This window comes from Rhopilema esculentum, chromosome 8 (assembly GCF_057945365.1).
Source record: "Rhopilema esculentum isolate cy_ngs chromosome 8, ASM5794536v1, whole genome shotgun sequence".
NCBI classification, from domain to species: Eukaryota; Metazoa; Cnidaria; class Scyphozoa; order Rhizostomeae; family Rhizostomatidae; genus Rhopilema; species Rhopilema esculentum.
In genome coordinates this window covers 5,251,738-5,268,373 of record NC_142822.1, presented here as the reverse complement: position 1 = coordinate 5,268,373, position 16,636 = coordinate 5,251,738, and the positions used below count along the sequence as shown (strand labels likewise).

Sequence of the window (16,636 nt, the reverse complement as noted above, 5' to 3'; positions counted from 1 at the left end):
CCTGCGTCGTCCTCTATTTTAGGCTCCATTTTCAAAACGAAATGCAAAGAAAATAAAGAAGCGACCTAGGTAAATTCTTCAAACACTGGATCATTGAAGAATGTTAATGATGCTAGTGATAAAAAGATATCTTGGAACGGGTTTCGAAATCTATACTTTAATGTATTAAAAGCCTCTTTGTCGAGACAAGTGTCTTTGGCCACACGAAAAAAACCGCCATTTTATAAATACAAACGTGAATAACTAAAGATTTCAGTCATTTCTTACGGCAGCAACTTGATAGTACTTTCATTCTTGAACTTCCAAATATGGAAAGCATCACTAGATTTGGGGGGGGGGGGGAGGTAACCCTGTCAAACTCGCTGTATATAGACTAGCATTCTGCGTTGTTAAGTTCAGCTGCAGCCATTAGATCTTCAGGCTTCTTGATTGCATAGACATGAGTGGTGGTGACCCTTGTAACACACAGATTGTTTCGACACTAAAATTAGTCAAGGCTATGTATGACAAGTAGGTGTTTTCTTCAAAATTCAGAATTTGAGTACGTTATCGGAAACTGAGGGTTGAAAAATGAAATCAAACCTTTTCTGGAATTCTTCTCGGTGAAACAATGTTGATGAGTTTGCACAGGATAAAACCGTCTTTGAAGCTATAGAAGTAAGAGGATAAATAGTTGAAGAAATAGAAATTGTCAACCTTCACGTTAGTATTTTTGTGACTAGATATGCCACAGACAGAGAGGGAAGATAAAAAGCGCCCAAAGGGTCTACTTGGAACGGCCCATTGCTCCAAAATGGTTTTTCAGAGTCATCTAAAACAAACGAAAAAGAAATAACATTCTACTTTAAGGTTTGGTATTTTCTAAAATATAGGAGGTTTGGTATAAATCATGACAGTTTTAAGTTGCTACTCTGAAATATGTTTTTGATGAAACATTAACCATTGGAGGTAAAGCATGGGGAAAAACCAGAAGACAAAAAAATCAACGGCCAATCGTCGGACACTAACTCCTTTTTCTAAGAACAAGGGCTTCAAAACTCACCAATATTTAAGGACAAATAGAACAGAAGCTGTGGCTGAGGTATTTTAATGTAGCTTATTCAGATGCCACAGAGGACTATTTTCTCCTCTGCAGATATCAACTTGTGAAGTTCAACTGGTATAAAACTATTAAAACTGCTTTGAAAAGACTTTGTGGTGCCTATCTCTTCTTGTAATGTTATAAAAAATAATACCTGCAATATGCATACTTATTAATTACAATTTTACACTTACTCCCTAATAATTTAATAATAAATTAAGAATAATTCAGCCTCAAGGTTTGGGAAATTATAACAGCCAGCTTTAGCCTCAATTTCCAGGACCTTGTAAAGTTTGTATTGGTTGATTTGTTTGATTCAAAATTAAGAAATAGCAAAGATCACACAAAATAGAACATTTACTGCAGAAAGAACCTGCACAAGGCAAAACATCTTTGTAAATGTTGAAACTATGCTTCATTTATATTTATAATTTACAACATTTCGCCGCCGACAAAAAATTAGGGACTGTCGAATTTCAGAGGGTAAAACTTTGGCCATGCCCTTTTGTTGGAAGATATTCTCTATCAACAACCCAACTCTATCAGCCGTTCTACGTCATGATCAAGAGATGAAACCAAATTCACCAAATGTCTAACGAACGCAGATTTGCCACCACATAATTTGTACTGATTAACAATAATTCAGCCCATATTACTGCTTATCTAGAAGCTGTTATATGGTGGGCAAAGACTTGTATTCTTCTACTAACCTTTTACGTACATGCAGCAATTAATTATGTTCTTTTTATTGACACTAAGTACATATTTACGTCTCTGGAAGTAGTGATATTATTTCAGTTGAATGGATAAAAGAGAATATGTTAAGAATACGTTGACCGGAATATGTTATCAGTATAACAAAGCAAGATTTTTAGTATATAAAGAAACTTCAAATGATAATCAAATTATCGAAAGCAAGTTATCTTTCCCAATATTACGTTTATTTTAATTAAGATTTTGATAATAATATAAAGCGACAGAAAAGTCTGTGAATTGGAATGAATTTTGTGCTAATACACATTATATTTTAATTATTACTTGACTTATTGCTTTACTTCCAATTGTCTCTTTCTGTGGTTGCTTGGGGGTGGATATACGTCGATGGATGTGGTTTGAATTTCACTATCATGGCGCATAAATAAAATAGTTAGAGCAACTTTTTATTTCTTCGCATCATCTGCATTATAAATCCGCTGGATAAAAATATTGAGGGACTTGCTCTCAAAGTTAAATATAAGATAAAATATGCTAATATAAGAGAAAAATGCTCTAAGAATAAAAGTTTTCTGCAGACTTCTCTCAACATAAAGTTCTCTGAATTTTTTTCGATTCTTCCAAAAGAATGCTACTTGCTGATAATTTAGGCAAATATCATACAGGTCAAACGAAAAAACGAGCTTCCTAATCTCCCACGTCGTTTTAAACAAAACCAGCACTGTTCTCAGGGGGAGAGGGGAATGACTGAATTTGCCCTCATAATCTTAGTGTTGCAAACTCAGTAGCTTGTGATTTTCAGTATATTGTAATCAAGATCGCAAACTTTGAAGAACCGAATAAAGGGCATTAAAGATGGAAAAAATATTACAATGACAAAATATTAGAATAAAATGACTTAAATGAATGGGGAGGGGCACTTGGAGAGGTCTGTCCGATATTTTACGGTACAATTTCCATGAAATTTGATATTTCGAAGTAGAATTATGTTACATATGCGATTATACTTTAAAGATTTCAAATAAGATACTTAAAAGCTTTTGGAATTTCTTAGTGTATATGCTAATTAGATTTGCCTTTACCTGAATCGAAATGCAACATGCATTTACAAAAAGACTAGATGGACACAGTTCATCTATTTTTGGGAAGGGGAAGCAGGTTTTACCCATGTTCTCGTGTATTTGGGTTGCCCATAGTAATTTTTGATATGTTCCAATTTTCCATTAAATGCCAACAGTGAAGTTTCGTTTTGAATTCTACATAAAGCAGCTGTTACCATAGTCTTTGGCCCATTAATCTAATTTTAATTGCGACATAATGCATTTGCCCTTACTTCAGGTTTCTATGACGCGGCTAAATTTTTTTTCAATCTTTCTAATCTTTCAATCTTTCAAATTTCTCCTTCATTAAGGGTGGAATGAGGGTACTAATCATTTCAAATATCTCAAAAAAGACACTTTTCACCGCATCGTGACAATTCCTACTTCAGAACATGAAGCAGTTGAGCAAGGGTCAGGGAAGGCAAAGGGGGTTCAAAAAGAGAAATGGCCCCGACACATAAGGATGGTTTAAGTTTCTATCAGATAGTCACACTGGTTATTTCAAGTTTTTCCACAATATAGTTGTGGCTCTTCCTCTCTTTTACAAACTTTATTGAAATTGATTAGAAAAAACTGGTTTAGATATTATGATACTGTCAAAACAATTTTCAAAATGATTTAAAACTGTCGTTTTTCTTTGATTCTCGCAAGTAGATAATTCCGCAGGGCTTAACAGAAGATTTTCAGCGTTCCTAATTTCTCCTGGAAACTGGTAGAAGTATCTACTAATTTCATCTTGGAAAGTTCCATTGATTAGCGATGTTTGCAGTTCGGTGTTGTTTCGTAGTGGTTTATTCGTAGTTTTGGTTTACAGTTTGTTTATACCTGGCCAATTTTCACTGTAAATGGCTTTATGTGTTGGCTTTAGAAGGTTAAATTCTCTTCGTTCTTTGCTTGATAGCCAATTCAGTTTTACAGACGTTGTAGACTGTTAAGCTGCACATTGTTTAATGGCGAATAAACATAATCATTAAAGTCCACCAGCTTATCATTAAAGTCTACTTTCAAGATCAATCTTGCTTTTGGGAGAGGGGGGGGGTTGGGAAGGGCGGGGCGGGTGCAGTGTCGGTTGAGTGTCGGTCTCTCCTAGGGGAAACTATCATTTTCTTCAAACAACACTTAGGCAATAGGGCGCTACAAGGAATATTTGCGGGGATTAAAAACCAACACTGCAACGTATACGAAATCGATAATCGAAAAATAAGCAGAAATTAACAATAAGGCATACATTAACCCTTATAAATGAGTCTATTTGCAAATATGTTAGGCGTACCATTGACTAACGAGATTTCTATGATGCTTTCCTTCTTTATCGGATCAACTACTTACACGTGATTGATATGCTAATTTGCTAACAAAGTAATCAACTCGAATAAGAAAGCTGGCCTAAAGAAACAACTTCGTTTGCCCTAAAACCACACGCTGAAAGACGATCTTTGATTAACTGCCAAGACACGCAAGGGCAAATTCAAAGGGGTTTTTCTCTTTATTACTTTGTTAGAATAATCTTAAAGTAATTAATAACGAAATCAATTTAAGAATGAAAGAGCTGCCATGCAGTGTTTACAGAGGTACACCGACCAGGACAACAAACGATCAAGTTTTGATGCTAATAAGTATCTATAATGCTTAGGCAAAATGACTTTTGGATTTTGACACATGGCTTCTGACACATGGTTAAAATATCATTCCCTACTTCTTAACAGGTCAAGCCTAAGCCCAAGAGCACAAGACAAGCTAACCCAGGTTGGGCATTTTCGTAAGACAGTCACTTAGGGCCTATTTATATGGAAGAGGGCTAGCCGATTTCCCACATTAACACAATCAGGAGGGCTGGCCCTCCTAGGCAAGCTAGAAAGTAACGATGTGCGCATGCGTTACTGAGTCATTTTCAATCCAAACAAAGTGGGAAATGGCGGCACACAGTGTTTCTTCTATGAATAAAAAGCAGTTTCGTTGGAACAAAGCAGGCCATATTGTCGCAACGAAAAAGCCACAAAAATGGCTATCGTTTGAGACAACATCAAGAGAAAACGTTTTTGGTCAGCCATGTTGATGAAAGAACAACAAAACGGCGCGATATTGCAAGTCTGAACTCGACTCGGAACTTGAAAAACTAGCTAAGATCTTTCTGGAAAAGATAGGAAATTTCTCGGCTGACGTAAAATTTGGTCCTCAAAAGTGCCGGGTCTAACTAAAACTACCCTGGATCGGTGACGGTTCCCGACGTTTTGAAAGCCAAATAAAACAGGCCATTACAACCCACGTGTTGTTTATAGTACGAAAAAGGCCCTTTCGTCCATTCAAAAGGACTGCGTTCCTGCCACACAAAAAAGTTCCGTTGTTTATGAATTTACGTGCCAGTGTGATTCTGGCTACGTAGGACGCACTATCCAAAGATTGGAGGATAGAATAAAACAGCATGTTCCATCCATCTAATATTAGAAACAAAACCCATCCGCAAAGAGAACAGCCACCTCGGTCTTGCAAATCTAAAATTACAACTAAAACCTGCGATTCTGCTATCGGGCAGCATTTACTAGAAAACCCAGATTGTGCAAAAAACTACAATGGCGACATGTTTGGAATGTTTCGGATTATTGGTAAAGCCCGATCGTCGTTCCACCTAGCAGTTTTGGAATCTATCTACATAAGCACGAAAAAACCGCTACTGTGTAGACAAAAGGAGTTCGTTTTCACCTTAGGACTCCATTGGTAACATTCTCAATAGGCAAGCGGCACTGATTGGTCAACCTCTACAGTCATGTGCTCGTGTTTCTGATTGGCCTATTTCGATCCACAACTGGGTATATATATTTCCTAGCGTAGAGTTTTTGATCTATGTTCTGACGTTTAAAACTCTGAAGAGTGTCAGACGAAAAGCTTTAGTTTACTAAATGTTTGCTTTTTTCAAAGCCATTTAAAAATAAATAGTCTTAAAAATCCCAAGTATGCTATCTTTTCCAAAGAAAAATCAACAAGAAAAAACTTCCTAATTTTTCTTGACCCTACTACTGAACAGTGGTGGCGCCAGGGGAGGGCTACAGCCCCTCCGTCGGAAGAATCTAGCTCCCCCCCCCCCCACTGTCGGAGGAAATTGTAGGTTATTGTCGGAGCAAATTTGACAAAATAACGCACGAAAACTGCTCATTTTAGTCATTTTAGCCCCCCTGTCGGCAGCTCCAACCCCTCTATCGGAAGATTCTTAAATTTTGGCCATCCTGGTACTAGTTCTTATAAACGAGTATCTTATGAATTAAAAACCTGAACAACAGCATTTGCTTGATGGGGGAAGATGCGATGCTATTGAAATGTGCAGAAATTTGGCGAACGGTACAGGGATTATTGGCAGGGATTGAAACTTGCTATAACTAATGAGGACATACGACATCCTACAGACATTTTCGTTGTCACACTTTGTAACGGGTAATAAACGCCTTTTAATCTACATAAAATCAATTTACTGATTTCGTAAAACATCTAACTAGATTAACAATAACTGTGGAAGCAATGCAAATGAGTTTTAATGGGTTGGTTAAGGGGCAATTTACCAATTTGATAAGCACGGTGTCGTTTTGTATTTCATCCCTTTTTATGTAATTACGTCATTAAAACCACAGTTGACGTCATCACGGAGATTCCAAAACGTGTGTGACAGATACACGCAAACAAAAACAAACACTTGCGGTAAGATCACAGGACAAGCTTGTGCTAGGATTCCTGGTATGGCGCCAGTTTTAGCAGGCAATATGAATGAAGATGAGGGAAAGGGAGATGCGTCTTAAATGACTGAAGGTGCCTGCAATCTCATACCATTGTTGGGTACAGACGCGTGACATTGCAACGATATACCAAATGCGACACAAGTTTCAGAGTGGGTGTATAAAATGGTCAATATCGTAAATATTTGGCAACGTTTAAGAATGTTATTTTATGTTAACGTCACAATAATTGAAAGGATCCTTACAAAGACAGCGCCTAGCATCATTTGAATTTAAATTGGCTGCCAAAAATGTTTGAGATACAATGTCAATCCAACAATTAAGGCTTGATTAGCTTAATTGCCTAAATAAATTTTAAAGGCCCACTTTACGCGGGTAAACAATATATTTTCAGCAGGACTTGCAAAAAATTGTTTTCTTTTGCAAATATAGCGGGGGAGGGAGGGGGGAGCGCAGCCCTGCTAAAACAATACAAGATCTGGAAAAGAGAAGAGACTGAAATTGACTTCACAGAACATAAGAGGATGGTTTTAAAAATCTTGACACTATAAATTTGGGCCAAAGATATAGCAAATTGTGCAGCTATTTAAGTGAAAAAAGAAGGGCTTAGTGTTGCGAGAATATGAGACATGTTACAAAATTTAGGTTGTGCTAAATGATATGAAAACATGGCAGCATGCTGAACGATATAGGAAAAAGTCTAAGAAAAAACAAAGAATTTAAAAACAATTTAATGGGTTAGTTCTTAGTGAATAGAACCTATTTTGTTTACAAATCCATCATACATGAATATATAATCGGCTGTAAGACAATTAAGAATCTCTAATGAAAATGGTTGGGTTTTGATGCAAGGGAACCAAAATGAATGGCTCATCAAGTTAAGCGTTAGCTGTTGCTGTTGCTGTTGATCATGGCACCGCTGGGGTTAGAGCTGTGGCGTAATCACCGGGGGCAGTGGGCCAAATCCTCCTACCCATTGGATTAGCAAAAATTGCAAGATGGTATTATGGCTCAAAATAATTAACGAAACCGCAAGGCCCCCATGTCATTCCCAGCACCCCTAAGCGGATTCTGTTAATAGTGTAGATGACTCCTTCGCGAGAGAACCGATAGGCCCTGCCAAATTTATTCTACCTTATAACATTATCACCGAATCAGTAAAAACACAAAACTGAAAACAATAATAGTAAGGAAATGTTTCAGGAAGGCTAAACATAACTCCGACCGCTGAATCTATGCTATATTAATTAATTTACGTAATTAAAAACTGCAATTGTGGCATGCAATTTGTATTACTTACCTTTGATAATCGAGAATTTCTTTGCCGATTTGATGCGAAACCCAGTCAAATAGAGAAATATCTTCTTTCTCGAATGGTTCAAAATCAAGACGATTGTCAACTGAATGAAGAAAGGAGAATTGGCTATGAAATACAGTTAAAGAAGCAGATTGCCAAGGTCGCGCCTAAACTTGGTTTAACTCCAATTCATGCACGTCGAAACACAATTACTTTTTAAAACAATGTTGGCATGGATGACAGAAAAAGAACATGAACAGAAACACAGTATTGCAAAGGCTATCTATGGTTATTGTTCAAAGAAACGTGAAAAAGGAGGTGGATTTTGATCTTGGGCCATAAATCTTCATTTAAAAAAAATGGAATAATCTGTTCTAGCTAGGATTTTCTTATTGGCAAATGCTTACAGCCCAGAACATAATATCACACAACTGTTCACTACAAATACTTTCTACATGCAACGTTAAGGGATACAAGTTAGTCATCTTGGTTTAAAATATAGAACCGCTTGTTGCCTAATCTACTTAGAAGATAGCAGCTAGTCTCAAAGATAATAATAGGTCGCGAAATGTTTTAATATAACACAAATTGTTAGAAGCGTAAATATGAGGACAGTTTTTTGACATTGCTCCAAACTATGAAATACTTCAAACTTCCCTCCTTCATTTTCTAATACAACCATATAAAGTATTTCTGAAACGCAATTCATAAAAGCTTAATATTTGCTTTTTATTTTCAGTAACAGTTACTTCAGTTTTCATCAGAATGCATCGCAGATAAAATTCCAGATAGAAATCTGTTTATCTTTGACTCGCTTTCATAATTTTCGACTGATTAAGACAGCCAACTTTTTTCAAAGTGAAACTTCCTTCAGTTCACGTCCTCGATTCTAGTTTACGGTTAAATGTTTTAATCAGTATTTGTAGGTGATTTGATAAATAACTGTTTTTCATATTTCGTCTTTACCTATTAAGCAAAAGTTTTTTGAAATGTGACACAGATGCTGAACATTTCTTTTAATCTACCCAAAGAATGGGGATTAAGTTGAACTACATTTTTTTGACGGTTTTGAAAATTTAAGACCAATCACTCAAAGAATAAAAATTATCTTGAGTATTTCTAAATTCTATTGCGCATTTTGCCTTATTAAATCTCGATTTCTACAAATAACTGCACAGGGAACAAAAACAAGTACAAGTTAACTGGTAAACAACGCAATGAAGTAACAGAAAAATCGTCAATTCGACGGGTGAATTTCACCGAAAATGAACAAACAACATTTGGAAACCAGTTAACGTCATATGCAACGCAATAACCACATGCTCACAAAATGTACCACCAAATGGTGAAAAAGAAGCCATTATTGTTTAGATGCGCGACTATACAAGCTGAGAAGCACGAACTTACCAGACGCTTTCGAGGCATCATCGAACAAGAACAAAGGCCCAAGATGCGAGGCTTGTTCAACATCGATTGTCCAACCTTCACAGGCAAAAACAATTAATTAGGGATTGATCAATGAAAAAGTATCGAATTTAAGAAACAGACTTATGCCAAAGCTAGGTATGGGCCAAACTTTCTAGCAATAACTTGATGAAAAAGATGTAAAAAACATTACTTAGCTTTAGACTAAGGTATTTTGCCTCGTAAGATACTGAGCAATCCTTCTTGCAAATAAATCTTTCCATTCCATAACTTCCAGGAAATTTTTTAACTCACTTACCAGCGGTACAATTGCCTTAGTGACTTGCATGCATATAGAATATTTTTTAAACAATCTTTTGGTGGTACAAAACTTGTAAATAGCTTTGAAAAAAGCAAACATTTAGTAAACTAAAACTTTTCGTCTGACACTCTTCAGAGTTTAAAACGTCAGAACATAGATCGAAAACTCTACGCTAAGAAATATATATACCCAGTTGTGGATCGAAATAGGCCAATCAGAAACACGAGCACATGACTGTAAAGGTTGACCAATCAGTGCCGCTTGCCTATTAGAATGTTACCAATGGAGTCCTAAGGTGAAAACGAACTCCTTTTGTCTACACAGTAGCGGTTTTTTCGTGCTTATGTAGATAGATTCTAAAACTGCTAGGTGGAACGACGATCGGGCTTTACCAATAATCCGAAACATGTCGCCATTATAGTTTTTTGCACAATCTGGGTTTTCTAGCAAATGCTGCCCGATAGCAGAATCGCAGGTTTTACTAGTAATTTTGGATTTGCAAGACCGAGGTGGCTGTTCTCTTTGGGGATGTGTTTTGTTTCTAATATAAAACATAGGATAAAACAACACGTTCCATCTTATATTAGAAACAAAACACATCCCCAAAGAGAACAGCCACCTCGGTCTTGCAAATCCAAAATTACTAGTAAAACCTGCGATTCTGCTATCGGGCAGCATTTGCTAGAAAACCCAGATTGTGCAAAAAACTATAATGGCGACATGTTTCGGATTATTGGTAAAGCCCGATCGTCGTTCCACCTAGCAGTTTTAGAATCTATCTACATAAGCACGAAAAAACCGCTACTGTGTAGACAAAAGGAGTTCGTTTTCACCTTAGGACTCCATTGGTAACATTCTAATAGGCAAGCGGCACTGATTGGTCAACCTTTACAGTCATGTGCTCGTGTTTCTGATTGGCCTATTTCGATCCACAACTGGGTATATATATTTCTTAGCGTAGAGTTTTCGATCTATGTTCTGACGTTTTAAACTCTGAAGAGTGTCAGACGAAAAGCTTTAGTTTACTAAATGTTTGCTTTTTTCAAAGCTATTTAGAATATTTTTTAAAAGTCAACAACCCTGGCAGCTTTGTAAATGCCAACTATCAGAAATGTAAAATTATATAGTATAATCAAGCAAATATAAAAAGTAGTAGAAAGGATGAATAAGAGAAATAAAACATAGGCCAGAGAAGAATAATTGACAAAATCTAAAGTCTACAAAATCTAAAGTGACAATATTCTGCCAAGATAGCTGTAAAATCAACAAAATTTGATTGGTATAGCAATGTTCATAAAAACAAAAAATGAATTATCGATATTCATCCTAAATAGAAGAGACCCAGATATTTCACACCATTTGCTGAATAAGTCATTAGCATCGACCCTCTGTTTTCTATCAGACATTGAATATCTCGTGGGCCCTACATTTTCCCTCTAGAAAAATTCTTTTAGCGCTTTTGCTAACAAAAGAAGCATTCAATTGAACATAATTGTAAAAAGTATTGACAATATTGTAATACAAATGACCGGTATTGAGTTAATAACTTCAAGTAGAGTATCTGTATAAGTACCACGCTTTGAGAGACGTGTAGCTCGGTTGAAACTAATCAGAGTACAAGCCACAGAATAGATTATATGAGCAGGAATGAACATTCTGTGTACCAGTAGTCTCTGCTCTAAACCGATCAAATCACAAAACAGTTGAAGTCATGTCATCGATTAATTAGCAATTTTTTGTCATTGTCCATAGAAATGCAATATATATGGACATAATACATTAGGGGGTACAAATTGGGACCCTTTATTTGCCCCCACCACCACTCAGATCCACGTTGGTAAGTTTTGGTTTCTATGAAGATAAAGATCTCCACGTCCTGAGTCAGCTAGGGTAGGCAAACTCGAGCAAAAACTATACCTGAGTGGCAGGCTTTAGAACAAGAAAACAGATATATAGCAAACAGATCTATTTGGACTAAATCAAGCTCACGGAGTCATAATTATGCCAACTTTTTAAAATATCATTTGGAAAAACTGTAGCCAGAGGGGGTAAGTTGTTGTCAATATTTTAATTTAAGTGGGCACAGCCCCCCGTGTCCCCCTGCAGCTACATGGCTGGTCCTGAGGAAGACGCGACTCGCAAGATTATTAATGACTATAGATAAAGAAAACGATAGTTTTAAGCTAGTAACCAACAAAAAATCAATGCAGCGAAATTTTTTGTCCTGCTTTCTTTAAGAGTTATATTTTCCCATTCTTTCTGATACGTTTGACACCAAAATTGTCATGATTTGACCAGCGAAAGTGTGTTTAATCAGAGTTTGAAATTAGAAAGTACTTGCGAAAACCAAGGCCAGTTTGTGACGTCACAGTGATGAGTCGGGTCGACAGCAATCAGGAAACTGCGGTTGTACAGAAAAATTGTGCAAATTGTGATACAAGCACCAAAATTTCAGAAAATTCCAAGTTTGATACGCTGAAAAGATGTGATATAGACCCAAATTACATCTTGCCCATAAGATCTGTTTTTAGACTGGGGTACTCCGGTCAATCCCCCTAATTGTACCTTTGGTCATAAACGGAGAATGCCAGGTCATAGAAAGTTGAAATTCACAATAAAAAGACAGTTTAACAAGACAAAAAAGATATGGTAAAGATCCCATTCATAATTTGCCCCTAAATTCTATTTTTAGACTGGGGTACTCTGGTCCAGACCCCTAATTGTACAATTGGCCATAAAAAGTGAATGCCAGTTCATAGAAAGTTGAAATTCACAATGCAAAGGCAGTTTACCGAGCCGAAAAAGATGTAAAATAAACCCAAATCATATGATGCCCCCTAAATTCTATTTTTAGACTGGGGTACTTTGGTCCAGACCCCTGGCCATAAACGGAGAACGCTAGGTCATAGAATCTTGGAATTCTCAATATAAAGGCAGTTTGACATGCAGAAAAAGATTGAATATAGAACCAAATCATACGTTGCCCATAAGTTCTATTTTTGGACTGGGGTACTGATACAGACCCCTAATTCTACCATTGGCCATAAACGGAGATCAGAAACTCTCAATATAAAGGCATTTTGATAGGCTGACAAAGATGTGATATAGTTCCTATTTATATAGTGCACTCTGAAAATAGAACAGGGGGGAAATTTTCAGTCGGGATTCATATCCGATATTTTTGAGCGTATCAAACTGCCCCTTATTGCAAAGTTTCATGCTATTCTACCAAAGCGAGACTGAGATACGATATAATACCGTCACTAAAGGTCTAGGGCAAAGTACCCCAGTCTAAAAAAAGAAAAGGGGGTAAATTTCAGTTGGGGCCTATATCCTATCGTTTTTAGCGTATCAGATTGTAACTTGTTACAAAGTTTCATGTTATTGTACTTACCTACAGTAGAGATATCGTAATATCTCCGCTAGAGTCTTGGGGCAAAGTACCCCAGCTAAAAATAGCTGAAGGGGGCAATTTTCAGTTGGGGTTTTTATTATATCTTTTTCAGCGAATCAAACTGTCCATTATTGCAAAGTTTCATGCTAGTATCACAATTTGCACAATTCAACCTAATAAGTGATTTAACAGACCTGACTAAATGGTTTCACCCCCACTCATCACTGTGACGTCACAGCGGGAAATAAAATTTCGCAATGCAACTGCAAAATGTGCATGCTTTGACAATCAATAAAAACAGAACCATTTAACTTATCGGAGCTCTGTTTTTTGTATAAGAACAAGGGCGAAGGATTCTATAGATCTCTTTTAAAATATTGGAATGGTAAATTTCGCTTCATAGGCACTTTAAACCAACAAAAAACTGCTTTTAAATGGGAAAAGATTGCAGTTGAAGGACAGAATGATCTCACGAATCAGTAACTTTCAATAAGTTACAAAAAAGAGGCAAAAGTAAAACAAAAATATGCCAACACCTTGAATTTTCTGGATAATCGCACTAAAGGTTTGGTGATCAGAAAACCAAAAATAAACAAAGAAATGATAATATGATCATACAATACTGCCACGGGGAAATACTTGAAAATAAAACTCGTGTACATAACTCGTATTAAAGCATATCGACGCACGAACCTCTTGCTGGTTGATCAGCAGAGTAATGGTGTTTTAATATATAGCATAGCATTATTATGATTTCTTCGTCACCATTGGCAATATCTGAAAAGGCAAAGAACAACAATCAACTGAATATGATTGTAAAGTAAAATTTTAAGACAGCATAATAATATGAAGTGATTCTCTTATTGTGATTACTTGTTAGCGATTAAGTGATTTACTTTGCATCATTCTGTGATTTGTTTTCTGACTAAATTGCGACAGCATTTGCAGCTAGGACAAACTAAGAAATTAAACACTTCTCTTGTCAAGGCATCCATATTTCTACTTAAATCATATTCTGAAACTGCTATTGTTGCGTTGGTCATTATAGAATATAAAAAAACCATTGATTAACAGTTTAGAAATTTTCATATTTGGGAGGTTAAGGCCCAGTAACAGGCAGTTGTTGCATACTGGGTGAGGTCCTTCATGCCAGTTACATGAAACTTAAATTCTGTTGACTTAGCGATCGTCCATAAAGACGCGTGTTTGATTTTTTCATTCAATTTAACTTCTACAACATATAAAAATCATTCAATATGCAACAATAAACAAAGATTATATAAAAAGATTACAAAAGATAAAAATTTACATAAATAAACAAAGAAAGGCCCCCATATATCGAATAGAGCCTACACCGTAGTGACCGTATCGAAGTATATTAAGATCACCACGGAAGGATTGACGTGTTTTATAGTTCTGCATTGTTGAACTAAAGAAGAAATAGCCGTGGAAAAAGGGTGGTGTTAGGAGTTGCGTTGATTCATAGATAAAATTTAAGAGTTTGAGTTCAAAATTGGCTGATAATCTAAGCAATTGTAAATATTCAAATAAAGGCAGGGAACTAAAAGAGAAATAGCCGTGGAAACAGGATGGTGTTAGGAGTTGCGTTGATTCATACATAAAAGTTAAGGGTTTGAGTTTGAAAATGTCTGATAATCTAAGCAATTGTAAATGTTCAAATAAAGGCAGGGAATTGGAATAATATGTCCGATTAGTTATGATCCTGATAGCTTTTATTTGCAGTTAAAATATTGGTCCTATGTGCTAGTCGTAAGTTTGGCACAATAATACCATATTTTGGAAAGACACAAACAGAAAACTGAATATGCACTTCGAGGTGTCCGTAGGTAGATAATTTCTGATTTTAAGAAGGACTCCTCAGATTTTAGATAACTTTCTTGACAATTCGAAGGTGTTTATCCAATAAAAGACCAAGAAATTTTATATATGTCACTTTGGAAATATGCTTATTGCCTATTTTAATTACAGTAGTGACAGGAAAAGTAATGACAGGGGAATGGAAGGTTATATACACTTACGTTAAAAAAGTATTGGGACAAACTTCGAAATTTCGAAGACATTTCATGCAATAAATTTGTAAAGACTTTTTTAAAATCTTTCTCATTAAAAAAGTACAGCAGCTTTTCCATGAAATTTTCGCAAAACAATGTTGATGTTTTGATGTCTTTTATGTACGCTAAACAATATGAGTTTGCCGTTATTAGGCCATACAACTTTTTTGCAGGTTTGCTACTATTTATAAGAAAATTTTAAGAGCCCAGTGCTTTTATTGCTATATAATTCAAAAGTTGAAGGGTTTTTTCCACCTTTTAACCACATTGTTGAGATACATAGGCCTAGATTATTTGAAAAAGGCTGTTTATATCTTCTTTTATCGAACTTGTCCCAATATGTTTTGAACGTAAGTGTAGTTGGTTTTATCAATATTCAGTGGGAGTTTATCTGTATCAAGCTATCTTTTGACATATTTGAGTTCGGTATTTAATTTTTTAGCCAGCCTTTCAGGACTTTCTGACTCATAGTACATGTTAGTATCATTTGCAAATGGGTAGAAAGGTAATTTTTTGAAACACTGGGTAAATCGTCGATAAAGAGTGGAAAAAGCAAGGATCCAAGTACTGACCCTTGGGGAACACCACAAGGAATCTTCATAGTGCTCTAATTTAGAGAGTAATTGACAGTATCAAAGGCTTTTTGAAGGTCACATCCAATTTTTTTATCATGCAACGTATTTCGAATAGCTTCGGTTATACTAATTAATGCATGGTCAACCGAATGCTTTTCTTGAAAGCCAAATTTTAAAGGATGTATTATTTTCTTTGATGTAACGAAGGAATATATTCTTTTGTACATGACATTTCCATACAATTTACTAAAGATTGGCTGGCAGTAAGGATGTATTCTCAGGGTTTCCCTGTTTTAAAAGTGGAATAACTTTAGCAATTTTGGATTTGGATCGAAATATTCCCTTAACTCGTTGATAAATTTTGCAAGTGGATGAGAGACGTGGAGGTTTATGATTTTCGATAAATTAATTGGTATACTAAACGGACCAATAGATTTTGGTGAATCAAGATTTGATATTTTGTCCTCAATTTCCTTATTGGTGACTGGGGACAAGGCCATTGAGGTAGGGCAGATTTTGTAGATTTTGTTTCTGAAGTAATCTAGAGCAGATTTTGGCGTTGTTGGTACTTTTTTATATAATTTGCAGAATTAACAAGTAATCATTAAATAAATATGACACTTAAGTAGGTTCAGACGAGATGTCACCGTTTTTATCCATGATTTTACTTATGTTTGCTTTTCTTCAATTCATTTGCCACACGATTTTTAAATTTTTTAAACAAAGCTACTGCTGATGTCCCGATTCTTTTCCATTTTTCGTAGAATTTTGTTACTGATATTCATCATATTTTGAATTTTACTGTTTGTCCAAGGTTTTACTTATGATTGTGATTCTTTCTTTAAACGCTTTTTAGTTGGCACATGTTGCTCGGCGAGTGATGTAATATCTTGAAGAAATACATCACAGTAGCTGTTAATGTGAGAGCTTTCTTTCAAGTACCTAAAATCTATTT

The 16,636-nt window shown here is 35.9% G+C and overlaps 1 protein-coding gene across 1 annotated transcript in view; it reads right to left on the bottom strand.

Annotated features, from left to right (window-relative positions):
* Positions 1-16,636, bottom strand: part of LOC135695217 (uncharacterized) — a 35,630-nt gene that overhangs the window by 8,399 nt on the left and 10,595 nt on the right. The window contains exons 5-8 of the mRNA XM_065214218.2: positions 13,728-13,811; positions 9,322-9,396; positions 7,918-8,017; positions 583-649 (exon numbers count right to left, since the gene is read on the bottom strand). Coding sequence (XP_065070290.2) covers positions 583-649; positions 7,918-8,017; positions 9,322-9,396; positions 13,728-13,811 — 326 coding nt within the window. The remainder of the gene's footprint in view (positions 1-582; positions 650-7,917; positions 8,018-9,321; positions 9,397-13,727; positions 13,812-16,636) is intronic.